The sequence below is a fragment of the Vidua chalybeata genome, chromosome 8, assembly GCF_026979565.1.
Source record: "Vidua chalybeata isolate OUT-0048 chromosome 8, bVidCha1 merged haplotype, whole genome shotgun sequence".
Classification (NCBI taxonomy): Eukaryota; Metazoa; Chordata; class Aves; order Passeriformes; family Viduidae; genus Vidua; species Vidua chalybeata.
In genome coordinates this window covers 19,465,182-19,491,491 of record NC_071537.1, presented here as the reverse complement: position 1 = coordinate 19,491,491, position 26,310 = coordinate 19,465,182, and the positions used below count along the sequence as shown (strand labels likewise).

General features: G+C 52.1%; 1 protein-coding gene across 1 annotated transcript in view; it reads right to left on the bottom strand.

Annotated features, from left to right (window-relative positions):
* The window catches only part of PSD (pleckstrin and Sec7 domain containing), a 44,117-nt gene that overhangs the window by 15,772 nt on the left and 2,035 nt on the right, over nucleotides 1-26,310 (bottom strand). Inside the window, exons 3-9 of the mRNA XM_053949443.1 lie at nucleotides 16,904-17,795; nucleotides 16,721-16,823; nucleotides 15,586-16,054; nucleotides 9,593-10,036; nucleotides 1,681-1,875; nucleotides 1,085-1,165; nucleotides 411-523 (exon numbers count right to left, since the gene is read on the bottom strand). Of these exons, the coding sequence (XP_053805418.1) occupies nucleotides 411-523; nucleotides 1,085-1,165; nucleotides 1,681-1,875; nucleotides 9,593-10,036; nucleotides 15,586-16,054; nucleotides 16,721-16,823; nucleotides 16,904-17,671 (2,173 nt within the window). The 5' untranslated portion in view covers nucleotides 17,672-17,795. The remainder of the gene's footprint in view (nucleotides 1-410; nucleotides 524-1,084; nucleotides 1,166-1,680; nucleotides 1,876-9,592; nucleotides 10,037-15,585; nucleotides 16,055-16,720; nucleotides 16,824-16,903; nucleotides 17,796-26,310) is intronic.

Below are 26,310 nucleotides of genomic sequence, written 5' to 3'. Positions count from 1 at the left end.
AAGACATGAAATAGTACAAAGCGGGTGTGATCCCCAAAAGCTAGGCACACAAGTTTCCTCACTTAGATATTCCCTGGGCTGAGGGTCTGGGAGCTGGGGTCTATTTGGTGAGGAGTGTGCTAAGTATGTCTCTTGTGTTAATCTGCTCAAGGTCAAAATTAAGAATGGGTTGAGCCCCAATTATGCATCATCCAACCAGATCAAGGCTTAAAAAAAAAAATCTAAAGCATCTGTCATTTGAGGGAAATGACATACTGGGAGTATCTTCTAAGGCATCAGTATGGGCTCTCTGCCTGCTCTCTAGTTTCAGTTTGAACTCATTCACTGAGCTGACAAACACATAGGCTCTGCTGAAACACACACATGCACACACAGACACGCACTCCCCACAGACATACACAGTTCCTTACCTTCTGAAGAGATGGCATTGGGATTACACTCATAGTAGCGCTGGGAAAAATGAGCCAGCACTCGCTCTCGCTCTTGCGTCTCTCCCATCAAGGCCAGCTCTTTTAGAAAGGACCTGGAAAAGCACCAGCAGGGTTGGTCGCACATGAAGCCCACTGCAGTTTCTTCAACTCACCCAGTGCAGGAATGGAGCGGTGCTTTCTGGTTTCAACACCTTCCTGTGTGCTGGATGAAGCCCTGTTTTGCAGAACCTTCCCTCCCTCCAAAACCCACTGTAAGAATCTCCTCCAAGTCCACAGCACCATATCCCGCTGGCACATCGCAGAGACCTACAACCAGTCCCAGGAGCTACACTGGGAAAGGAAGTAGGTGTAACAACAGAAGGATTTGAGTTCAAGACTTGGAAAGCCAGGCCTAGGTGAACCAGATTGTCATTCAACTGCACTGACCATTGAGTTAAGACCAGGAGTGTTTTTTCTTGGTTGCATAGCTGAGAGACCATCTTGGAAATCACCCTCTCCTATTTAAGATGTAAGAGGATCTCCAGGTGGCAGTCATGGGGTCTGCTTGCTCCTGCAGATCTCTCTGTGGCTGCAGAGCTGCAGAGGGCACAGTCTGGTGGGACCCCACTCTGGTGGCCACCACACGCACACACATACACACACTCAGTTCTGACCTGAGAGCCTGATCCAGGCTCATCCCTGTGAACACGAAGAACTTCAGATATTCCCCTGCCACCATCCTGCTGAACTCGTTGCTGAAATAGAGAAGGGGGAGGGTGAGAATGGAATCAACCAGGCTGTGGGGACAGCAAAAGGCACACAGGGGTCGGGTGGATTCCAGGAGGCTGGGAGCTCCCCAGGGTTGCAAGAAGTATGCCAAGGACAGAGACACCCCATGCTCCCATGAAACTCAGAGAAGTCACCCACAAAATCACCGAGAATACTGGGCATGTAAGAGAAAATGGAGATGCTATAGAGGGAAGGGCCCACGAGAGGTCAGCTAGCCATCCCCATGCCCCAGTGCCTTACTGAAAGCATCCAAGATGCACTCATGGTAGGAAGGTACGAAAATCTGGATGTCTCCTAGGTTTTAAGACCTTTAGAGGGAACACCTGGTACAAATGTACCAGTCGTGAGAAGTGGGCTTTGTGGTCCTGACAGCGGCTCCTTGCCAGCCTGGTGCCCCACAAGGGCAGTAGCTGCAGGTGCACTGCGGGTGCAAGTGAGCTCCTTGCAGAATGGAACATTCCTTCCAAATACCCACACGTACTTCTTCCCCAGGTGGCGAGCCACATCAGCTTTTTTAAAGCCATCCAGGTTGTAGAGCCTCTTGGCCAGGCGTTTGGCAGCCTCCAGGTCAGCCTTGTGTCCATTGGAAAGGGTGTCCGTGCTGCCCAGGGCCAGCTGCTCCACGCTGTCCATCTCCAGCTCTGAGTCTGAAACCAGCTGGCTGTGGGGGCGGTCGCTGCAAGGGGAAGGGACACTCCACATTAGCCTGCCTAGAGATCCCCTCCTTGTTCAGCTGCTTAGGAAATGCATGTTCCTCACCCTGCTTTGGAGACTAGCTACTCACTGCTGGGAGCCAGGATGAACTGACACTCTGAGGTCAGCTAAGGGAGCTAAGGGAAGGTGTAGGAATGCAGGTTTGGGAGCAGGGGTAGGGTGATGGGACAGCACCAGTGACTGACTGGACCAAGGCACTCCAACCAACATTCATACTGGATGTGGAAGGAAAGGACAGCTACTCCAAAGTGCCCCACTTTGAACCTGTGAAACTGTATGTGTGGGTTTAGGCTCTGCCAAGCTCAGCTGTAGCAGAGACTTGGAGCAGAAACATGTGCACATCACACACTGTCCTACAGCTCTGTACTCATTTTTTAATCTGGACAAACTCCTTGTGCTGCTCTCAAGTGCAGTTTCTACCCAAGACAAGACAACTCCAAATCCTTCATTCACCTTTGCCCACTCACTGATTTCAAAGCACTACACAGATGGCAAAAATGAGGCAGAGAATGTGAGGATGAAGGAAAACCACCCTGGCCTCCCAGCTCACAGTGGAGTGCAGTCTTCTCCGGGCTGCCCATCAGCTCTCAGCTCACCACGCCTTAAATGGCCATCTTAGGAGACAGTCTTGGCTTGGCCCCCAAAGCAATCTGACTCAGCTGCGTAGAAGTTATCCCAACCAAAAGCTGGTTGAATCTAATCAACAACAAATGTTAAGCAACTCTGACCTCGCCCAAATTTTCTGGCAGCCCTTACAATGTTCCAGTCTGATTTATTTTTAAAAGTCTCTAATTGAGTTTTAAGAGGCCTGCTCTCCTGAGCCAATTACCCAGGCCAATCTCCTTGAGGCTCTGCCTTTTTCAAGAAGGACGAGCCTCCTCCTGCTCAGCACTGCCTGTCCCAGGGGAGCCCTGCACAACACTGGCAGGCTGCCTCATGCCTTGGGGGGCTCTCAGGTGCCATTCTCTCCACTTTCCTGTCACCCCCAGCTAGCATGCAGCAGGAGAAGCTGCTCTGCACTCAAACCTGTGGGTCAGACACTTCCCTGGTGTAAGTCCTTGGAGAGATGTGCTTTGCTTGGAACACTGCTGAACTCAGTGGTGCCAGGGGGTGATTGTGGTAAGACCTGGATGGGTGTCTGAGGCAGATTTGTGCCCATTTGGCTCCAGGGAGACTATCCATCACTCCAATGCACCCTGGTGGAAGCAGCCACAAGAGTGGTCACAAGGTCACCCTGAGCTCACCAGGTCTGACTCCACCAGCTCTGGGGAGCTGGGCAGGCAGCTTCCAGCATCACTGTCTGCATCATGAGCACACCCCATCCTGTGGGCAAATCTCTCACCTGCATAAAAGCTCTTCTCCTCCCAAAACAGCCACATTCAAAGGTGCTGCTGGCATGGGCCCTGGTGCCTGGCTGTGCCTTCACTGTCTGGCATGATCAAAGCTGCTCTGAGGGGTGCCTGACAGCAGAACAGGCTGGGTGCTGCTGGGCCAGTGCTGGGCACACACCTGGGCCCCACTTCAGCTCCTTGTGTGGCAGCAGTCACTGCGACCTCAACCAAGGACAGAGGTCACAGGCTCTTTGATTCCCAGAGGCAGAAGAGATTAATCCATCCCAGCAGCTGGCAGCTGCCAGCCATAGGTTGTGGTGACTGCATTTTTTTTGCTGAAATTTTTATCTTTTTTGCTTAAAAATATTTATCACAAAATCTTATCTTTTCTGCTAAAATCTTTATCACAAGGGCACAAGCACTATCCCCTTTGCAACCCAGCAGTTCCAAAGGTGCTTTTCCAGCCACAGGCTGAGCTACAAAATGCAAAGCCACCCTCTAACACTCTCCATGCTCCAACTGCATCTCCAGAGCAAGTTGCTGCTCAGTCACCCTCTCAAAATATTTTAATTCTTCTCTACACCATTCCTAAAACTCCTGATATCCTTCTGGACCTCTTATATCCTGCCTGAGAGGTTGTCTTCCCTCACATAGCCAGTTCCTGGAGCATCCTAGAGCTCTGAATCTCCCCCCCCATGACCTCTCTTCTTAATCTATGGTCCTCAGCTTTCCTATCTAGTGCTGAGCACCCAGGTGTGGGGCCATTTACAAAATCTCTATTTTCCTTCAATACCTGTATCTCCCTGCAGGGTCCCAACCTGTGACTACAATTCCTGCCTTGCTTCTTGCAATGGGCATGCAGGGATCTCAAACCTTGAGTCTCAAAGTAGCTCTGCCAGTGGAATTTGCTGCTCCCTCCCTCACCAAGTTCCAGCACTGATTTGGTGTTTTACAGCAAAGCATAACCTTGCTTTCAGGACGAGGCACTATTCAACCATGTCGTGAAATGGGTTTTTTTCCTAGCACTGAAGCCACTCTCATGCAGTTAAATATGGACAGTCAGCCTCTGTAGTCTCAGTATGCCCTCTTTGTGGTACCTGTCTGCCACTACTCAAAGCCACAATTGGCTTGGAGAACATGCAGCTTAAAGACAGAAAAACAAGAGTCCAATTCTCAAGTAAATGGAAAGCAGAGCAAGAGACGTGTCCATGTCTGAGGTAATTGAGGTTATGCTAATTTTCTCACCAATAAGCTAATTGCAGGTCTCAGGGTAAGGGTTTTTTGGTGTGTTTAGTAAAGTGACATTTTAGTTTGGCTTGAAGAAACACTGAGATAATAGTTTCTATATTAAATACACACTTAAGGAATAAAGATCAAATTTGATATTGTGCAAGTATCCTTGGTGTGCATGAAATAAGTCACTCCTGAGCAGACACAGTGCTAGCTCATCCCTCTCCCTGCTGTCACCTCAGAGGCATTTCCTAGAGCCCAGAGTGCTGCAGTGAGGCACGTCTGGGGGTCTCTGCAAGGAAGGCACATCATTCAGCACAGGGCTCAGAGCCCTGGGACAGAGGCTCTTCACTGACTACTTCCCACTCCAGCTCAGCAGAAGGATTTGTGCTCCCTGCCCTGGAAAGCTGCTGCGGAATCATGGTCCTGCTCAGGGCCACCATACCAAACACACTGCTTCTTCCAGGTCAGAGGGTTCTCCAGGGCCCAAATGTTCCTTCTCAGGGCCAAACACTCCTTTCCTGGAGCTGGATCATCATCTCACCCCAATATTCCTCCTCTAGCCAACTGCCTGGAGCCCAGAAGCAGAGACCACAGCACCTTCCCTGGCTGCAAAGCAGTGTGTCACTGCAGTAGTCCTGACATCCTCTCCACCTTGCCATCATCAACCAAGCTTACTTGGCACCATGTTCACTTGGTTTTCCAGCAACCAGAAGCAAATTTTCTCCTGGATGTGGAGCAGCAAGAAGGCACTAGTTCTGCAAAGCCAGGCCCAAGAGGCTGACCTCCACCTCCCAGATACCAGCACAGACGTATCTGAATGGTAGGACCCTTCCTGTAGCAACAACTTGTTCCCCTGGAGATGGGGTGTGCTCAGCTGAGCTCCTGGGCTGTCCAGGTCTGTCCTGACACAGTTCCAGGCAAGATACCTGCTGCAGGAAACTCCAGACCTTTAAAAACAATTCAAGTACCTCTTGCTCCCCACATGAGGCTGGTTTCATCTTAAACCATGGTAAGGAGCCTGGTGCAGATCCACAAGGGACAGATGCATGGGACAAAGTAACACTCACCTCAATTCTGGAAGGCCCATGTGCATAGCTAGATTGCCTCTGCCAAGCAAACCAAGCCTGCCTAATGTTGCTGCTAAGAATGTACCAGAGCAGATCTTTGGCTGAGCTAAATAAACACAGCTCCCTCCATTGGTCTCAGTGGAACGACTTTGATTTATGACAGCAAAAATCTGGGCCAGTTCATTCCTCACAGAATTGAAGTTAGGACTGGGAGGACACTTGAAGGTCAGCTAAACCAGCCTCCAACCACAGGCATGGCTGGACATGCTTTCTGGCAGCTCTGGAGTCCAACAATCACCCAGCCATAGCAGCACCACCAGCATCACTGCTGACAGATCCAGGACTGAATTTTGGGCAGCTGTTCCCCTCCTCAGTCTTGTTTCTCTGCAGACTTCCAGAACCTCCCTTGCAGCACCAGTATTCTCTGGAGATGTCTATTTGTCCTCCATCAACCCATCCCACCAGCTTTTCTTGTGAGGGACACAACTGCTCCTGTAGAGGACAGGGACTGACACTAAAATCCCACCAAACAATTTCTGGTGCCAGCTGAGAGCCTTAAATACCCAGTTACTCACCTGCTGGATGGAGGGTGGTCTTCTCCTTCAAAGACACAGATGCTATAGAGTCAGCACAGGAAAACCTGGGTGTCTTGGACCCTTGGGCCAAGACCAGCCTTGGGGCTCTGAGTCAGATCTAAGAGCTGGAATTAATGCCTGACACACGGGGCTGCATCCCACAGGTATGTGCTCATGCCTCTGTGGGCAGACCTGCCATCCCTGGGATCCACTGTCTTTTATTCCGTGGTGGGCTGATGTGTTCTATGTCCTGGCTTCTGCTGCTCTGCATGGCTTGCATAGGAGAAGATTGCCCCCAGGCTTGTCCTTTATTTCTTGCTGTGCCAATGCTTGTGGGGAGATCTCTTCATCCTGCACCCTAGCCTTGTCTCCCTACTGTGCTATCACCCCAGCCCACCCCATACCTCCCTTACCCTATCTTCATCCTTTCCTCAAGGTCCACCTTCCTCTGCTCAGCTCTCAGCCTCAACCTCCTGCATCACACCCCGAATCCGCCTCACGGGGCCCCAAACTGGGCACAGCCCTTCAAGGCATCCTCACCAGTTTGCCCAGTGCTACCTGGGAGCTCAGGTCAGCTGAGAGACCTGCGCTGGCTCTGGGAGGGGAGGGGCACCGGCTCCCCGACCGCTGCAGTAACAAAAGGACCTTATAAAGAAAGGCAGCGGAGCTGGCTGGCCGGCCCGGTCTCCAGCACACGCCAGCAGCTGCGCTCTGGCAGGGACGCAGCTCTGACTCCCGGCGCATCCTCCGCCCGGGGCGGCTGCCAGCCCCACGGGCTCCCCGCTCCTCCCACACAGCCGCAGCTCCAGGGCTGAGCTCTCCCTCTAGCGAGGCTCCAGGCGTGCTGCCCTCGCCGTGGTATCTGGCCCCTTTCACCAGGCGGTTTGCAGCCCCACCTTTGATGCTGCTTCTCCCGCCTACCCTCCCTGTCATACCGCAGGCAAGCCCCGATGAGGTCGCAGCAGAACCTGCCTCGCTCGGCGGGCGAGTCGCGTCTCTTCCCTCCGCGGACAAACCTCAGGGACTGGCACGGGACCAAAGCTGGCTCCAGAAGAGTGGGATTGCAGGGAAGTTAGGCAGCTGGATTTCAGGGGTCTTGCACCCCCAGAGAGATGCAGGTTGCCCATTTACATTCCTCCAGCCTACCTGTGCTGGTGGCAGTCAGCCTGTACTGCTTGTGACCATGGACAGTGGTGAATGCCATGCTCTGGCCCTGCTGGCACAGTTGATGATGCACTATAGTGACTGCAGAGGTTCCTTAACTCCTTTCCTCAACAATTTCCATTGAATACCCCTTAGTGGGAGAATTACAAGGATAAGCTCTGCTCGATCAGATCAGCCCTGCCAGGCATGAGGATCTGCTGGTTCCAGTTCATGAGAACCTTTGAGCAATCAGCCCACCCACTTCTTCGTCAAACTGCTTGGGAATCTTCAGCTTCATGGTCAGCTCCACTGAGAGTCTAGAAAGTTGGTAGCACCAGTGATTGGGAAGAGGAAGCTTCTTGGATCTCTCCCTTGCCAGAAACCCCTGCCTCCTGAGGACTGATCCTGCAGATGATGGGCTGTCTCAGACCCTAGTCCCCCATGCCTTCGCTGCTTCTCAACCTAGCTCCTGCTCCCAGCCCAATCTCCTGTCCTTTCCTCTGCACCAGATGGCAGATTCCAACCACACCTGCCTCTCTGTCCACTATTGCCTGTGGGACTGTGAGGGGAGGCTCACTCCATGCTGGGAAGCAAAGAGCTGGACTGCTCCCTGCTGGGGGCCTGCAGCAGGGCCCTGCTCCTCCACACCTCATTTCTCACTGTCTTTCCTACAGTCTCTGCTTCAGGCTACCACTGGAGCCAGGGCACCTGCTCACCTGCTGCAGAGCAGCATGGCAGATCAGAACAGTCCAGGACATGGGCAAGAAACAGGGTCTGAGCTGGACAAAAAAAAAAAAAAAATGCTGTGCAGGGACCTACTGATAACCAAGGGAATAGATTCTGAGCAGAGAAAGGTAGCTGCTTGGGACTCTGCATGCATGTGTAACCGAAGGTGAGACTGGCAGTTATGGTGCTATGGGAAGCTCAGGCCTGGGTTCCCCAGGCCAGGGAGCACAGTGGGGACTGCAGCTGCATTTCCCCCGTGCTCCTCTGTCACCAAAGCAGAGGTACTCCTGCTGGAAGAGGAGATTACAAGAGGCTCAGCAAAGGTGGGCTCAGCAAAGATCTAGGGCAGCTTGTGGGATACACAACATCCCTCCATGGCCTGTGTTGCAGGCCAGCACTGTTCTCAAACCTGAGCTAGGAGGGGTGAACAGTGCCACAGTGTCCTCAGCACTGCCAGCATGCTCTGTGCTCCACTGACTATAAACCAGTGAGGAATAATCTCTGTTAAACCACCTCATTGCTGCTCCTGCTGCCAGCTGTGTCTCTGCACCCTCACTCCTGTCTGTGTCCCTGCATTGCCATGCTGTGGTACAATGGCATCCCATGGACAGTTAGTCAGATACTGTCCTTTTGGTTTCTCCAGGGTGCTGTGTTTCAGTCCCTTGCCTTGGCACAGGAATAAGAAGCCAATTCTTCCTGCAGAGAAGCACTGATCATGGCTGGATACTGTCACCCTTTACTGCTATGTGCCTCCCAGACATGACCAGTTTTACTGCACAAATTTTGTCAGGCCTCTGTGCTACCACGCCTCTGGCTTCAGTGTCCCAAAGGTAGGGAAGGCCTAACCCAGCTCTTCTCTGCCCCAAAAGGCCCTTGGACTGACCCAAGGGCCACAGAGCTGATGCAATATCCCACTGTCCTCTCTTGACTGCAGACACTGGAGAAGACACAGAGCTTACATCTCCACCTGGCCACCCCAAGCTGAGCCTACAGAGATGGCACAGGCTGTGGCTAGAAGTGACATAGGTTTGGTGTAGAAAAGACCAAAGCCTGGAAAGTGGATGAGGGTTTCAGGACACTCATCTCTGCCCTCCATCTTCCAACATAAACAAGGCTAAGTAGGTTCAGGAAGCCAGAACAACAGGCAGAAGACCATGGGGCTCCTGCCTATAAGAAACAAGTGCAGATGGCAAGGAACAAAGTCTACAGTAGGGAAATGTTGTCAAATTTCTACTGGTAGTCAACTTCAGACTGGCCTCTCCCCATACAATTCCAGATTCTGGACTGCCTTGCAATGAAAACCACCACAGGACTGAAGTTCTGGCATTCCCTGCTTGTTTGGCTGAAGGAAACCTCATAGTCCTCCAGCACCAACAAAGCTGGCAAAGATGGAAAAGGAGTTGTGCTCCCATCAACACACCTACCATAATTCCATGATGATCACTGGCCTGATCAGCCACTGCCTAGAAAATCTAGCACATGCAGTCCTGACCCTTCCTCAGCAACACAAGTTAGTCTCTGGCTGCAAATCAGAGCTCACAACATTAGATTCCACATCAAGCCTTAGTGGCCCACCTGGACAGCAAGCAACTTTGGTCACTCACCTTGTGTTGGAGGCCAAGGGAGTGCCAAAGCTGTCCTCTGAGTGGCAAGGGCTGTGCCGAGTGCCCTTCCTTCGTTTCCCCTGTTCCTCCTCCCTCTCTGTCCAGGGGGCATCTGTGGCTGAACTGGTCCCAGAGTCTGGCTCTAAGTGAGCCAGAGGAGCAAAGTTCTCCTCGATCACCTTGGCGCTGTCTCGGATTTTCCCCTGCATTTCTGGGGTGAGTGTTGGGAGGTCAAAAGTGAAAAAGGTCCCATGGGTACGGGCTGGGGAAGAAAGGATGTCAATGGAATCCAGGCTGGTGTAAGATGTGCCTTTGGCTCGATGGGACTCCATGATAGTCTCAAAATGTTTGCTGAAAGAGTCCATACCATCCTTGGAGAGGCTGTGCCCTAGAAGGAAGGGCACCGGAGACTTGAGCATACCTTGTGTGTCTCGGTCCATGATCCTAGAGAGAAAGAAAGTGAGAAGAACTGATCATTGAAGAGCAAGGGATCGAAACCCCAAAACAAAAGCCCACACACTGCTTCAGAAGGAAAATGAGAAAGGTAGAAATCTTTTCTGAACATCTGTAGACCACCAAGGAACTGCCTCACCTGCCCAAGACACCATGGGAAGCAGGACTGGGCTGGCCTCCTTCCAGACATATGCTTCTCCTTTAATGCACCATAGACTTTGTTCCTTTAGTGGCTCATCCTCATAAGAAGCTTATGAGATGGCTACTGCTCCCAATCACTTGACTTGAGCTTAGATCCAATAAAGGGCTCAAGTACTAGAAGCAGGATGTGGTTCAGCTCCATTTCCAACCAAATCTGGAAGTGGCTGAATTTTTCATGAGCCTTCATGAACCTTCTATCACCAAGAAGGCTCCTCCTGAAGCTGCTCAGGACATCATGACACCTTCCTCCATGAATACTGCACTGTGGTCACTGAGTACTGTGCTTAGAACATGACCAGGACTCACCTGCAAGGTCTGCTGGCTGTTTCCACAAGGTGATGTTGAGTCCCAGGAGACATGTGTGACTGTGCACACAGTGACACTGAGCTCCAGGTTTCCCCAGGCAGCACACATGGAGCCTCACACCCATCTCTGGGCTTGGGGATCTGAGCTCACCCATGCCCTAGAGGTCATGATTGGTCCTAGTTCATAATTTTGTTAGGGATCAGCCCCACAGAAAGGCCCAGCCTGTCTCCAGTGCTGGTCTGGGTCTAGCCCAACACAGAAGTTTCTAAACCCTGAAGCCCTGAGTGTTTTGTCCTGTAAATGAGGTGAAGTACAGCCTGCCCACCTACTTAAGCACATGACAACATGGATGTTTCCAACCCAGAGAACATCAGTACTTCAGCAGTACAAGCACAAACACAGCCCTAAAAGCCTACTTTACTCATAAGCTGCTATCATTTTATTAAAGCAGCAGAAAAGCACTTCTTATGCCACTCTCTCCTCTGATTAAAGGAGAGGAACTGCTCCAGCCTGTCATAACATTTGTTATGAACAAACAGCTTCCTACAAATGGCTCAGAAGATTCATTGCTGTAACACACACCAAATTATTTTCATTCATTAGCCTTCACATGCCACTCAAAAATCTCACCCCAATTACTTCAGTAGGCCAAGAGCTGGCAGCTTGACTCCCCCAGAGTGCCAGCTGGTTTCAAGGGGAGTGCAGTGAAGCCAGACACAGGTAAGAAAGGCAGGGTGCAGGCTGATCTCACTCATCCACCAGTGTTTCCCTGGCTGTGAAGCACCATGCACACTCACGATTCGTGTAAAAGCCCCAGGAGCAGCCACTTCTGAAGTAGCTTTTGGTGAGGACAAAGCAGAAGAGACCTCTTTAGTATCTGCAGATGTGCTTTACAGATGTAAATGTGCATTCTCCATCCTTCCCGCCCAGCCCCCTGCTACTAAACCAAGCTAATGCTGTTGATCATTTGGCACTTTGAATCCATGAGGAGGGTGAAAACTGTGCCAGGGAAGACAATACCAGCAGATTGGAAAGTATCTTGTTTCTAGGAGAGGTAGGTAGGCTCATTTTTGTGATCAAGTACATTGCCTCCAAGCCACAGAAAAACCATGGCTGGGTTTGTCCACACCATCCAAGCTCTGGAAACAATGTCTTCACCCCAAAATATCAAGCACAAAGCCATTCAGTTCAAGGATGTAGCTGCAGCAGCATGGGCGCAATATTGCCTGCTCAGACCCAGGTTCCATTAGCCCGTGCTGTACTGCCCAGCTCCTCCACCCTCTGCCCTGGTCCCCCAGGAAGGGTCACTGTGCTGAGACCCAGCCAGACAAACCCAGCTGAGAGAAGCAGAGGAGAGAAGGAGATGCAGAAGCTGTAATCAAGAATCTGTGCAAGGGTGACAGGCAGCAGGAAAGCAAATAGGTTTCCAGCCTTGAGCTGGTGCAGGAGAGGCAGTGATCCTTCCTTAGGAGAGGGACAGGCAGACTCGGAAGGGAAGAGGATCCAGGAGCCAACAGCACGTCAGGCAAGGCTCTAGGTATGGCATCTGAGCAACTGGGTTTCTGATGTATCTGATGGCTGATGGAGGGAAAAGGGCTCTCCCCACTCTCCCTGCCTGCAGACACATGGTGCTGCAGGGACATGCCATCCTCGGCAGGGGGGAAGAAAACGGGAAAATCTCTGACCCTCGGTGGTTATAACTCTCTGCTAAATGCTCCTGTGACCCACCAGACCCCTGACTTAGCCATGCCCCACTCCTCCAGCTCCAGGCTCCTCCAGCCTGCTCAGACACATTGCTGTGTGAGGATCCCAGCTCAGTTCAAAGAAAGTGAGACTGTTCAGCACTGTCCAGCAGCCCCTAGCTTTATTCCTCTCTCAACAAGGTTCTTGTAGAGACCTGTCTCAGCAGCTCCTTGCAGTCCCCCCAGGCTCCTTTGCACTACTCCTCCAGCGTGGCAGCAGCCTGCTCTTAGGGCTCAGTGTCCTCACTCTGTCCCATGCTTAGGCACAGGTACTGACCACAGGCACTGCAGTCTCCCCTGACTGTCCACACTCCCCTGCCACATCATGCTGTCAATGCTGCCCCCTTCTCACCCACAAGAGCTGCAGGCACCTCCCCTGCTCATTGACAGGCCCCTGACAGCGTCACCCTGAGCATCCCCTCTGCAGCCCAAGCCCAGTGCTCCATCCAGGAGCATCACCCTGAGCTGTGGCTCTATGGCCACTTTGGGCTCTCGGACAACACATCAGAGGCTTGATGCAGGTTAAGCACATGCTTGAGCATTTGATGAAATTGAGACCATAACCATTTTTCTGATCCCCAGCAAGGCTTGTCCTGTGGCTATTTTCTTGCCAACAAGCAGCAAGCACAAAGGCTCTGGAAAGGCTTCCCAAGCAGCATATCTAAGAGCTTTTCTAGGCAAGGCTTGCGGGGAGAAAAGACATCACTGCCTCCCATCAGCCCTCTGTGCTCTCGGGGGAGCAGAGCATTCCCTAGCAAAGCCTCTTCTCTCTTATCAGCCCAAGGCACCCATGTTGAGGGCCAAACCAGGCTCTTCCTATAGCTTAGCCAACATGTCTGCTGATGCTCAGGGAGGAAGGGAATTGAGCCTGCTCTCACTGACAGGTCTCAGCTCTCTTGGATTAATAGGAACAAAGACAGTAGGCTTAGACTAGTCATTAGAGTCAATAGACATAACTCTGAATATATTCAGGAAGCAGATTTGCTGGAAGAAGACATTTCTTTCATTGCTTTTCATGTCTTTTTTGATTTGGTGTAGATTTTTTTTTTTTTGCTGTTAGCGTGCTTTCTTATTTTGGGAGGCTAAATTACAAAAGAAGATTCTGAACTTTGGCCAGAATATGAAGCACAACAAGGTAGTACCAAGCCAAAGGCCCCCTTGCAGAGGGTGCTAAACCCTTAAAGCTAGATTTTCAAAGGGATGTACATGTCTAAAAGCTGAAAATCAGCATCAAAAAGCACTTCAGTGGTTTTGTAGGGCTGGTCTTTCCCAGCAACCAGGACAGGCGTGGGGTTCAGCAGCTCCTGCAGCAGCACAATGGTGCCAGGTCCAAGAAGCCAGAGTGGCTTCTTCATCCCCCAACTTCACCCCTCTTGTGAGCAGGCAAAGCAGAAAGCTTGAAGAAGAAAACATCAATACTGGTGACTGGTAAACAGGGATAAGGACTGCAGCTGCAGAGCTCAAAGCAGTGTGTAAGCAAAAACCCAGGGCTGTGATGCAGGGACTGAACAAGCTTGCAATTTGAGCTTTGTGATTTTCAAGGCACTGTCTACAGGGTCGCCACTTACAAGGGGAATATTCAGGGGGCTGCAGGGGAAAAAATCAACTGGTCTACAAAGAAGCTGTGCCAAATGAACATGACACCCCCATACATACACTGGTAATTATACTGGGAGCACCATCTTTTAGGAGCAACAGTGGTTCTTTAAGGACATATCCAAGCTTTCAGCACTGGCTGGGGAGCTACAGTAGGGTGTCTCAGAGGACAAAAAACAGGTCTAGGCTTTCGCCTCATAAAACTCACTGTAGCCTCAAAGATATCTGGAAACAAAATAACACTGGAAAAAAAAAAACCTGTTACAGCAAATTGAAGAACTGGCAATAACTTTACACCTCACTCAAACATCCATTTGGAAAAAAAAAAAACCCACATTACAAATAGCTTATTTTCAGCTTTTCTCTAGAACCCAAATTTTTGAGGACAGGGACACTGGCATGTATTTGTCCCCTCCAATAGAAATTCAAGGGCTGGACAAACTGACAGGAGTTCAGCTTCCCTTGAGATGCACACCTTCCCTCTTTGTTAGCTCAGCACTTTCATTCTTTTCCTCCCCAGTGCAGGGGCACTTCTGTATTAATGTATTATTAATGTATGCATTTCATTATTTTTAATTTCTGCTGACATCAAAACCTCCCTTTTCCTTTCCTTCCACTTAAATGCTCCCCACCTACCTTCTGCACAGCTATGTGAGTTCATGCTGCCATGTGGCATTCCAGGCATCACTCTAGTTTTGCGCTGCCCAGATGAGACCTGTCCCTACTCTATGGAGCATTTGCTGATGATGCTGAACCTCCTCACCTCACTCAATTGACTCAATTGACTCCCTTGACAATACACATGTCAGAACATTCCTGCACAGGGCCTTTCCCCTCCAGCTGGCTGTCTCATACAGTGCTCTGGATCTGATGATGCCCATCACTTCTCATGGTCAAACTACCACTCCAGCAGAAACTCCATGGGCAGAATTTCATGTCACCAAGCCAAAATGCCATCTCCCATATGTGCTAATTGCCAGTGTCTGGCACGGGGCAGAGAGCAGCTGGGAGCACACTTACTGCCCATGGGTAGGCAACTGAATGATAATCTTTGTGCAACTCACTCCATCAGCCTGCCAGCACAGGGTGTTTTGCCACACATATGAAAAGTGACACAGAAGGCAACAAAATGCTTTTTTGATCCCAACGTATCCCCTACGCTTTCCTGAAAATGGCAAATAGCTAATGAGGCTGAGCAAATGGAACTGCTCCTGCTGCTGAAACACAGTCATCTGTGGGGAGAAGGAATGCCCAGCAGCACCTGGCAGCCCAGAGCAGCTCCAGGACACGACCTGTGCTCTGGTGTCCTGACACTGTCACCCCAACACCTGGCAGCACCGTGGCAGGATGTAATTGACCTGGCAGGACTCACGCTGGGGAGCCTCAACTCAGCTGGGCAACCTGAGCTGCAGGGCTCACCCCAGGTGAGTGAGACCCACGGCACAGCGCTCAGAGCTGGATCCCCTGTGCTGGCTTACTCTTTCCATAGGGCAGTGAGGGCCCCTTCCCAGTCCTGCCCCCAGCCCTAGCACCAATCCCTCTGATGTGATCCAGGATCCCATCTCGCCCTCACACACAGCTTCCATGTTGCTACTGGAATTTTTGGCTCAGACACTTCAGCAGAGCTTGTTTTGCCATGCAGGGTACAATAATGAGGGTGACAGGAGCTTTTTGCCTTTGCACACGGAGCCTCACCTTTCCCTGTTTTCCTTCCTCATCGCCTCAAACACCTCATCGTCCTCGTCCATGTCCCTGTTCTGCAGCCCATCCTTGGAGCAGCTGGTAGCTGGGGCAGGTGGCTCCTCTGGTGTGCTGTTCCTCCTGCCTGGCGTGCCCACAAAACTTGGGTTGCTCTCACTGTCCTTCTGGCTCTCAATTGCTGAATCCACCTCCTCTTTCTCGGCCAGGATATCATCGATGTTGGTTTCACGATAGCACCTCAGTGGCACAGTGTCCAGGTCTGTTTCGGAGTACTTCACTGTCCTTCTTATAATCCCAGTTTCACAGGAGCCAGGCTTCTGGCTGCTCAAAGGAGACACTTCTATCTCCACCTCCACATGGCTCAGGCTGTGCTCAGGTACCAGCCCTGGTGGCTCGGCTGGCAGAGGGGAGACAGACTTCTGGGGGAGTTCAGCCAGGGGAGTGGAGTCAGGGGCAGAGGAGCCTGCAAGGAAGGCCCAAGCATTCAGAGCTATGGGGAGCTGCAATGGGGAGCTCTGAGGACAGCATCACATACACACACACACACACACACACAAACAAACACATACTCCCCACCCCCCTCCCCCCCCCCCCGACAGTGTGGTCACATGTCATGGAATCATTAAGCTTGGAAAAGACCTCCAAGATCATCAAATCCAACCTTTGACCAAACACCACCATGTCAACAAAACCATAGCACTAAGTGCCATTCCAGTTATTTCTTGAACACCTCCAGGAACAGTGACTCTACTGTGTTAAGGGACACAGGAGAACAGTGAAGAGGTGGCAGAAAGAGAAAGAGTGCAAGAGGCAGAGACAGGCTGTCAGTGCTAGTGCATCTCTAGCCAGCCCTGAGACCCCATCTAAACCCAAAAGCTCTTCTGCAGAGGCAGCCAGGGGCTCTTTGTCATCTCTTTTGCATAGTCACAGGGGACTTTGCAGGGAGGTTGGTACACGTGTGATCTGACCCCAGAAGGACATAGGCTGGCCAGTCTTGGGGGAATCTCAGCTCTTTGTTGGGCACTGAGAAGACCCAAGGGATGGGCAGCCCCAGTGTGAGTCCTGCCAACAATCCAGACTTAAAAGGAGGGGTGGGCCAACCCAATGGCATCCACCTGCAACTTCTTACCTGTCTTTGAGGTATCTGAGGAGCCATAGAAGAATTCCCACTTGGCCTTGGCAATGCGCTGGGCATGGGCAGAGCTCTGCCGGGGATACAGCCCTGTGCTGCCCTGCAGAGAGGAGAGCAACGAGTGGACAATGCACCCCCAGGGCAGAGCCCATGCCCAGTGCAGGACACCCTGGTACCTACCTGATGTGGGGGTTCTGGCTTCAGGGGACTCCTGGCAAAGCTGGGGAACTCCTCTGGCAGCCCATTGGTTAGGGATCGGCAGAGGCAGCTGCTGTCAAGGGCACAGAACTCCTTCCCACAGGGACGTGTCCCCCCTGGAGTCCTGCCCCCAGCCAGAAGTGGGTCAGACGCGGAGGCCTCCAGCTTCAGCGTCTGCAGGAGCCGCTCCTGGGGCAGGGGCTGGGGCCGGAGGGATCCCATGTCCCCACCGAGCTCCAGACTGCGGCTGAGGCTGTAGGGGCCGTTCTCCCAGCGGAGATGGGGGGTTGTCGGGCAGCCCAGTGTCCGCACACTGGCCTTCTCAATGAAGCGGAAGGTGACCACAGAGCTGTGTCCCTCTGGGGCTGGCGGACTGCGGCTGCCCGGAGAGGCGACAGCTGGGCTGGGCCGGCCCCACCGTGGGGTGCAGGGGGCAGTCAGTCGCCCCGTGCCTGGGCAGCTCCCGCTGCCAAAGGGCGCTGCCTCAGCCGGCCTGCGGGCCAAGGAGCCGGTGCTGTTGTAGAGGCCGAGGGGGCAGCGGCGGGCATCGGGCGCCAGGCCCTTGCGCAGCAGGTGGAGGCGGCCGGCGTTGAGGTTGGGGGTGAGGCAGGGTGGGGGGCTGCACCGCCCAGCCTCGGGGCTTCCCCCCGCCAGCCAGGGCCTCTGGTTCACCCTGTGGGCAAAGGGCGGGGGAGAGGCAGTGCAGCCCTCCTCGGGGTGGAAGCGGACAGGTGACCCTGCTTGGGCCATTCTGCCAGAAGAGGGCACAGAGGCGTCAAGTCCGGAGCCCAGCAGGGTGGCACAGGCACAGCAAGGCAGGTTCCCAGCACCCCTGAGATGTCTGAGACAAGAGGCGATGCATCCTCAGGCAGCTCTGAAACAAGGGCAAGGAGCTAGTTAGGGAAGGGAAGGAATGGAAAAGAGTCTGGGGCCATGGGGAGGACAGGCCAAATGTGCCCTGCCCTCATGGCAGAAGAAAGATATGTGCCAGGTGAGACAGCTCCCAACAAATCCCCTCCTGCTGCAACAAGCAGGCAAGGTTCATCAAGGGTATCACACCAGCACTGCAGGGATGCTGGCAGCCCTTTGCTTGGTTGCCAGGCACCCAGAATGTTTGCTCTCTCCCCATGGTGCCAGGATGCTCAGGCACTTTCCCCACAGTTCAGCACCCTACACATTGCAAGAGAATGCACTATAAAATGGATTCCATTCATTCTGCTTTAGGCTGAATATATTTACTACTCACAGTCTACAGCCTATTAAAGTAAGGGGAGGGAAAAAGTATCTACTGTATCCCTGAGACATCCTCCAATTTTACTTGCTCAAGGAGTTTAATATGAGCAGCAAGGGCAGGGAGCCTCTGTCTTTGGAGGTCAGCCCGGGTTTAAACTGTGTCACACCAACACATGTCGCAGCCACTACTGATGATGCAGACAGAGCTGTCAACACCAGTAGATTAAAAAAGCAGTGGTAACAGACAATCCCAGCCTGGGGGATCACAGCAAGCCTACCCTGCACACAGCTCACTTGCCTGCCTGTCTCTGCCCAGAGACCACACACCCAGAGATGAGACCAGCCACCCCACAGCAGCAGGTGGGTGGCTGCAGGGAAAGGCAGGACCCGGAGCCCCCATCAACCCCACTGGCAGGGCTGCTGACATTTTTCTTTCTCCCAGTGGAGTTAAAACTCGTACTTATCCTTCCCTGAGTTTCTTCAAATTCCTAATGTGCAGAGAAGACTCTGCCTTGGCTGCTTGTGCCTTCTGACAGATGCCAAGATACTGAGTCCCTCACTTTCATCATTTGAAAGCGAGAAACCATATGCCAGCTGCAAACAGGAAAGCATTATTTTCTTCTCCCTGTTTCCGAGTGCAAACCAGACAGAATGAAATTCCTAAAGGACGTGGGGCTGAATTTTCAAGTGTTTAGGCTCCAGAGATGCACAGACAAAACTACTAATGAAATAACCCAAACCACATCTGTGGGGTAGGCACCCATTTATCTGCATTATCACACTGATGAAAAAATCTGTCCTGCTGAGCAACAGCAATCTCTAATTCACTCACTGCAAATTTTATTCTCCTGATTAATTTATTATGTACTATTTTTACAATATTTTTCTCCTATTATGGTTGTGTTCGCATTCAAGGTTGCTGAAGTTAACTGCTAAATAATAAAGATTCAGGGTTTATATGTTGCAAATGAAATTCCACTTTTTATCTCAATGCAGACTAAGACATATGCCAAGGAAAAAAACTTATCTCTAGGAATAGTTTGTTTTCTCTGTAACATAACAAATCTACAAAAAACCAGCCTATCCCAAAACATGTGGGTTATTACTAGAATAAATGGGATAAGCAGAATGTCCTCCTGGTTATTAAAGCAGAATTATCAAATTTAGAGTAAAGGTCATGCCTGCCTTCGACCCACCAAAGCTGGATGGCTATACCATGCAGTGGAGTGAGCTTTTCTTTAATAATGAAAGGTAAAAAGCACAAATGCAACTGAGATGAAAAAACAGTGATGGAATGAATGAGCTACAGCTTCCTGCTTACTGATTTCAATTGTGAATAAAAAGGATGCTCCTTAAATCACTGCAATGAATGGGTTGGGCTGTAAAGCACTGGTGGGCTGGAGAAAACCTTGCTGGTCCCACTTCTTAAAGGCAGGAGGAGTTCTGCAAAGAAAATCTCACAAGGTGTCTGCATGGGCAACCCTGGGCGTGCATTCAAAGAGAAAAACTCAGGAGCTGCAGTGTGATAGCCAGGGGCGGCACATCATTGGGGGATTACATTTGTTCAAGAAAACATCTCACAAGAAACTTGTTCCTTCTGGCTGTCCCTTCTTAAGGGCCAAAGGAATGTCCAGGGGTGCTTCCTGGGCATTGCTTTGAGCCATACCCAGTGCAACAGGGGATGGCTGTTCCCCATGCAAGCGCTTGCCTGGCAGAATGGGGTGATGTGGAGCGAAGGCAGCAGGCAGCAGGAACTGCTTACGCTGCGGGGGAAGCACACACTCACACCACGGGAGTGTGGGGACAAGGCGTAGGAACTGGGGGAGGATGAGAAGAGATCGGGCGAAGAATGGCACAGAGATGGGAGAGAGTCAAGAGGCCAGGCTGGGGGTTAAATTCACACGATGGGCAGTATTTGTGTGCTGGACGTGGAACCCATGGCAGGGAATGGGGGAAACCAGGCTGTGGCTGCCGGGCTACCTGAGAGGGCTAGAGCCCCTGGGAGATGACTCTGCTCTCCGAAGGGACACAGAGCAGTTTGAAGGGATGAAGTGGTGACCGAAGCAGGATGTCTGGAGGCCCTGAGGCTGTGGGGCAAACAGGTGACCTCTTTCAGCTGTGATGTCTAGGCAGGGGACGTGTCCCCACCTTGGAGCTCAGGCTGAACATGCTCTTCACCCCCCGACCCCCCTGCCCGGCTTCCCTCACCCGGCACCTCCCGTTTGGCGGGATCAGCCCTGAGTGGATGTGACATCCATCCGGATGAGGAGGGAGCACCCCCGGCCAGGGGGGCTGGCGGAGCTGCCCGCCGCGATCTCCCTGCGTGGGCATCGGCCCGGCGCCCTTCCCGCCGCACCGGCACACCGGGGCCGGAGCGGGTCTCGGCCCCGCCGGGTGCCACCGCAGCCCCGTGCCGCCGCCCGCCGGTCACCGCCGCCAGGCGGGCGCAGAGACGCCCCGGTCCCTGCAACAACTGCTGCAACTTTCCCCGCTCCCCCGACGCCCCGTTTCGGCCTCCGGTCCCCGCCGCGCCCCGCCCCGCCCCGCTCCGCTCCGCTCCCCGCATCTCACCGGCAGTGCCGCCGCCGCCACCGCATCCTCCGCGCCGCTCCTCCGCGCTGCTGCCGGCACGGCGCGGCTCGGCCCGGCCCGGCCCGCCCCGTCGGGCGTGCCGCGGTACAGTACGATACAGTACAGTACAGCTCGGTACGATACGGTGCAGCACGCTGCCACCGGCCGCAATCCGCCGCTCCCTGCCGCGCTAATCCCGGCCCGGGCCTGTCACTCCGCCCCGCTGACAGCCACGGCAGCCAATGCGAAACCCCCGCCGGGCGCCGCGCTCCGCCCCACTCGGTGGCACCGGCACACGAGGAGTGGCCGAATTCACACCGGGGTGCCTGTCCCCATGTGTGGGCAGGCCGGCGGGTCCCCCACCCGTGTAGCATCCTCCACATGCTCAGGTCCCGGTGTGCACACCCCCTGTGCCAGTGCGAACCTGGTCTCATGCACTGGCAGCGCGATCCCGGATGCCGGTGTGCCTGTTCCAATGCCGCACCACTCACGTCCCCGTGTCCTGGTGTCCATTTCTCCGTTCAGCAGCGTGCACATCAGTATGAACGGCCAGCCCCTGCTCAGCTGCATGCAAGTTACTATGTGACCACTGACACGTGTCAATGCGTGAGCATGCACGGCCTGTGCTTTGTGCCCTACGCCAAAGGGTACAGCTCCCCTGTGCCCCACCATTCCTTAACAACCACGAGGATGAGAAGACAAAAGCTGCTATGCGGTCCAGGCTACCAACCAACATCAGCAAGTCCTTGCTCTAGAGCACAGGTTCTGTGCCAGGGACTTATCTCTCCAAAGGTCATCACCCAAAGCACACTACAGCCAGGGGTGCCAAGGTGTCTCAGGCCACCAGGAACTTGATATCACAGTGTCACTAGGCACCCCAAGGATGCTAAGTGCCACATGAACCTCAGGAAACTACTTCTAGATGCAAGTGGGAAAAATCGTCTATCCCTTGTCTCCTGCCTTGGCATGGGGACTCCACTGGCACCAGTGGCATATGTGAGCTCATATGGGACAGCTGGGTACCAAGGTAAGGGGTGCTATGGCAGGGCTTCAGGACCCTATGCTTCCAGTGCACTGGGTCTGTCTGTGGCAGCCACTTGGACTGGCAGCCAGCACTTTGTGCCCTCACAGGTTGCCAGATCGATTTGCTATTAAACAGCACTTTATTACCCAGCCCAGCAATCGTTATTAAATGTGTGTGAGACAAGAAGCCCAGGGGAGCTAGGGCTTCATGTGAACATCATATCTGCAAGAGAATTTGGGAAGAGCTGCGTCTCCTTGCTGCTTTCCATGCCTGCAGCAAGTCCAGTTCCAAGCTCACCTGCCCCCTCAGTCACCCAGAAAGTATGTCTCCTTCTGCCCTCCCAGGCACAGAGAAAAAGCATCAGGCAGGGCAGGCTTTCCTCATATTTAATGCATCAAAGTGCTGCCATTTTCTCCTTCCTTCTCTGTGCTCCTGCCTGTGAGGGGCCTCTCTCCCCCACACTCAGGACTGTGGGACTCAGCTGCCCTAGACACAGCTGGCTTTTCTGGCAGACTCCAAGAAGCTGGGCTAATTAGGGGCCTCACTGCTGAAGGATCAACGACCTGATTCCTTCAGCAGCTTCTTGATGGCAGAAGGGTGGGGAGGGGGAAGGCTTTTCTCTAAGCCACAGCCAGAGTGACAAATATAACCAAGTGCAAATATAACCGAGAGCTCAGAGCTTTCCCAGTGTGTCCATACCAGGACAAGGCATGCCTGTGCCTTCCCAGCACCTGCAGGCAGCCCTGGTGAGAGCTGCAGAAGGTAAGAGAGGTCTTTTCCTGACTGGACATCCACATCATTCACAGAAAACACATTTCTGTCCAGAACATGTGTTTTCCCTGTTGTAGCAGTAGCTGTTTCTCTCCCCACAGTGTCCTGTTCCTTCCCACAGCCCTAAAACTCATGAAAGATGTGTCCACATACATGGGTCTGGCCAACACTGACATAAGCCTCACTTGGATCAGGATTTTTCAGGATTTAGCCCTGGCTCTCCTGATCCCTCCTGCTGTGAATCCCTTCCTAGCTGATGCAGGACAGGAGGGAGCAGAAAACCCCTCTTTCAGATAACAGAAGGGGACAAGGTGTTCCCCACAGTTCAGCTCCCACTCCCAATCCAGTGGGCCTAGCTAGAGAGACAGGAGTGCCGTGCACTGGGAACCCTCTCTACTATCATTTGGGTACTTCAGGACCTCCAGTCCTTGCCTGCAGGTACCATGTCCTTCCTGTATTAGAGTCCACTCAACTCCATGTCATCCCTTTCAGCCTCCCAGATCCTGCAAAAGGGAGCTTCTAGAAGTTTTCTAACTATTGCCAGCACTGTCCTTGGTCATCTTCATAAGTCTGCAATACACTTTTCCCTCCCAAAGGCAAAAGGGTCTTGATATCATCAGGGCAGCACAACGATGAACTTCCAGCTTGGAAGAGATCAACCTGACATGTCATAGTGTCCAAACAACTGTACAGATTTAGGTGAAATTTGGGTGAAGAGGGGTTAGACAAGAGCTCTTTCCCCCAGCTGACTCCAGGAGATACTCACACTCAGCTTGCCCTAAGGTACATGGATCAGTCTCTAGGAAGGTGCTGAAGCTGCAGCTCCACTTGGGGTAAACACTGTAGTGTACCCCAGGGCTGCTTCTCTGAGCCCAGTGGGGGTTATCAGAACCATTTCCTCTCTGGTGTGCTTTGTGCTAAAGGCATTGCAAAGGGTGCAAGGGCATATTCTGCTTCACTGCTCCCAAAATCAGTGGGGCTGTTCTGCAGCCTCAGGGCACAGTGCAGGCCTGCAAGGAGGGGACAGTCACTCCATCGGCACATGGGCTCTTCTCAACCCAACTGACTGGAAACATCGTGGAAATAGCAACTCCAGCCACACAGGCAATGAGTCCCAGTGAAAGCAAGGGAAGCTGCACTCCCCTCACCTCTGCATTGAGGCCTCCAGGGCAACCAATTATGTTGCATAGGTTCCCTCAGGGCCTAGGCATAACTACATGGCTCTAATTAATGCCCTTTACCTCCAGTGCCAACACCTAACCACATCCTAGTAAAAGCCATTGCAGCACAAGCCAAGTCTTTAATGGGCTGATGCACTTATCTGTTATTGCACTAGACTTGTGGTTAAAGATAAATGGTGGAAATATCCTCCCTTGGACAGTTCTATACAAATGCTCTCCTGTGGCTTAGTCAGGGCAAAAAGACAGCGCTGGAGATCCTTCCTGAAGCCCCTCCCACCCAGACCTGGAACAGGGGAGAGCAAACCTGTACTGTCCTGTGCCTCTTGCACCTCCTCTGCACAGGACACTCATGTGGGACCGTGGCAGAATTTTTCAGGGTGAAAGACATTCTAGAAGAGGATACAGACTGCAAAATGTCTTACCAGAGAGAAGAGCCTGTGCGGACTCTACATGAGGGATAGCTGCTGCCTGCCCCTCTGCCGGTGCCCTACCCAGTGTCCCAGCTCCCTGCCTTGTGCTGCTCCCTCTTACAGGAGGAACAGGGGCTTGGAAGAGTGGAGTTGGAGAGAGGTGGTAGCAAACACTGTATGCTGGGCCTCAGAATGAGCTGTTACAAAATATTTCTGTAATGCCCCAGGCACACCTGCTGTTACAGAAATCCTCTCAGACTCTGTCTCAGCCCAGGCAGCACCCGCACAGGGAGCAGGCTTTCTCCTGCACCAGCATTGCTCTGTCAAGATGAAGGCAGAAATGACAGCATGATAAAACCTGTCCTGGGGACGTGGGAGGTGGGGCCTCAGCACAGCTTGAGCCATAAATAATCTCCCCACACAGCAGTTAGGGGAACAATTGTGTGGGAGTATCTCTTGGTAAAAAGATGCTCAGGCAAAAATGGTCTTGAAGGAAAGCAAGGGATTTCTGAGCGGCAGGGTGGGCTCTCCAGTGAAGACAGAGCTTCCTGGGTGCCAGCAGGTCATTCATCAGACCTCACCATGGTGAGTCACTGCACCAAAGAAACAAATTTAGTCTGAACCAACCCAAATCACCCATACTCTGGTGTAGCCTCCCAGGACAGGCTTGTGCTGCAGCACAGATCTTCAGACTGCTCTTCAGCTAATCTATGCAGCAATAAGATGTGATCCCTTACCCATACCTTCAGACTCAAGACTCACATGGGGAAAGGTGAAAGGGTGTAAAGGGAAGTGTGAGCAACGAATACAAGAGTATTTTATGCAAAAAAGAGACAGTAAGCCCCAGGCACACAGTCTGACCCAGCACAGGATGAACACAGTCACATCCAGGATTGTGTAAAAGGCCTTGAAGGTCAGTTATAGAGGAATAATTACAAATATAGCCAGAAAACTGAGCAAAATGGCTGTCATGGAAATGTGTGGAGACAAATTCAAAGGGCACACTGAAAGCTTGAATGAAGGGGATTCATGAGTGGGATGCTGCAGAACAGCCCTGTATTTCTGTTTAGCTGGGAGCTTCCCATGCATAATCCTCTTTCAACTTTGACTTGCAGAACTTGGTCTTGCTTTACTTCTGTTTATTTATTTTTTTTTAGCCCTGACTGTATAGTCAAATTATTTTCTGAATAAGAAGTAGGAAGGTGGCATGTATAGGGAAGAGTTGAGCAGAAGTCACCATGTGTTCTCGTTTCACCATCTTAGAAATGGAGTCTGGTTGCACTGTGCAATCTCAGCACTGACTGACAGCAGAGCTTACCCTATGAGCTCAATACCTTCTCCCATGCAATCAAGAAGTCCAGCTGTGGTCCACTCCAACCCTGAGAGTGATGTGGGCTGTCAGACTTATCCTGCAGCCAGAGAAAAGATGGAGCCAGATCCTTTGAAAGAACCTGGTGAGAGTCCAAGAAAAAACAGTGTTGAGAGGCTTTACTGAACTTCTGTGGTATTGCATTCACCAAGCTCACATCTAAGAGGAGTGAACACTGCGGAACTACTGGTGTCCTTGACAAGATCTTCACAAGTTTCTTCTCCCACTTGAGACTAGTAGAAAACTGTAAAGAAAATGGCCCCAGAGTCTTTGCAAGGCTAAAGGTGTTTAGCCAGCAAGGTGCCAAACCATCGTACAAGGTGACAGGTCTATCCTAGAACATTGGGATAATATTGGCTTGGCATCATATTGATCTCCTAAAAATAAGTTGTACTCTTGGACAGCACTAGCTTCTGGAATCCCCAGCAGGCTTGCAGAAACCCAGCCAATCTCTGAATACACCTCTGACATGGAAATATTTCAATTGGAATGGAATGGAATGGAATGGAATTTTCAATGCAAGGGAAAAGTCAAAAGGCATAAGCGGGGAAGACTTGCCCATTATAGCTAGAAAATCAGGAGCATCTCTGGGAAAAAGAAAAAAAAAACAACAAAAAAACAAACCTTGGGTTCCTGGCTTGAGGCCAGCTCTTCTAACCACAAAACTTCCCCTCCTTCAGGGCCCAGTTTCCTAAATCTCATCTCCACTTCCTAAAGGGTGAGGTGATGACCAAACTGCTTCTCTAGACTCTTCAGAAGTATAGCTCAGCATCAGCACCACCTTGCAGCAGCGGAGCTGGCTGAAGTCTCTGTTCACTTCAGGGGATGTT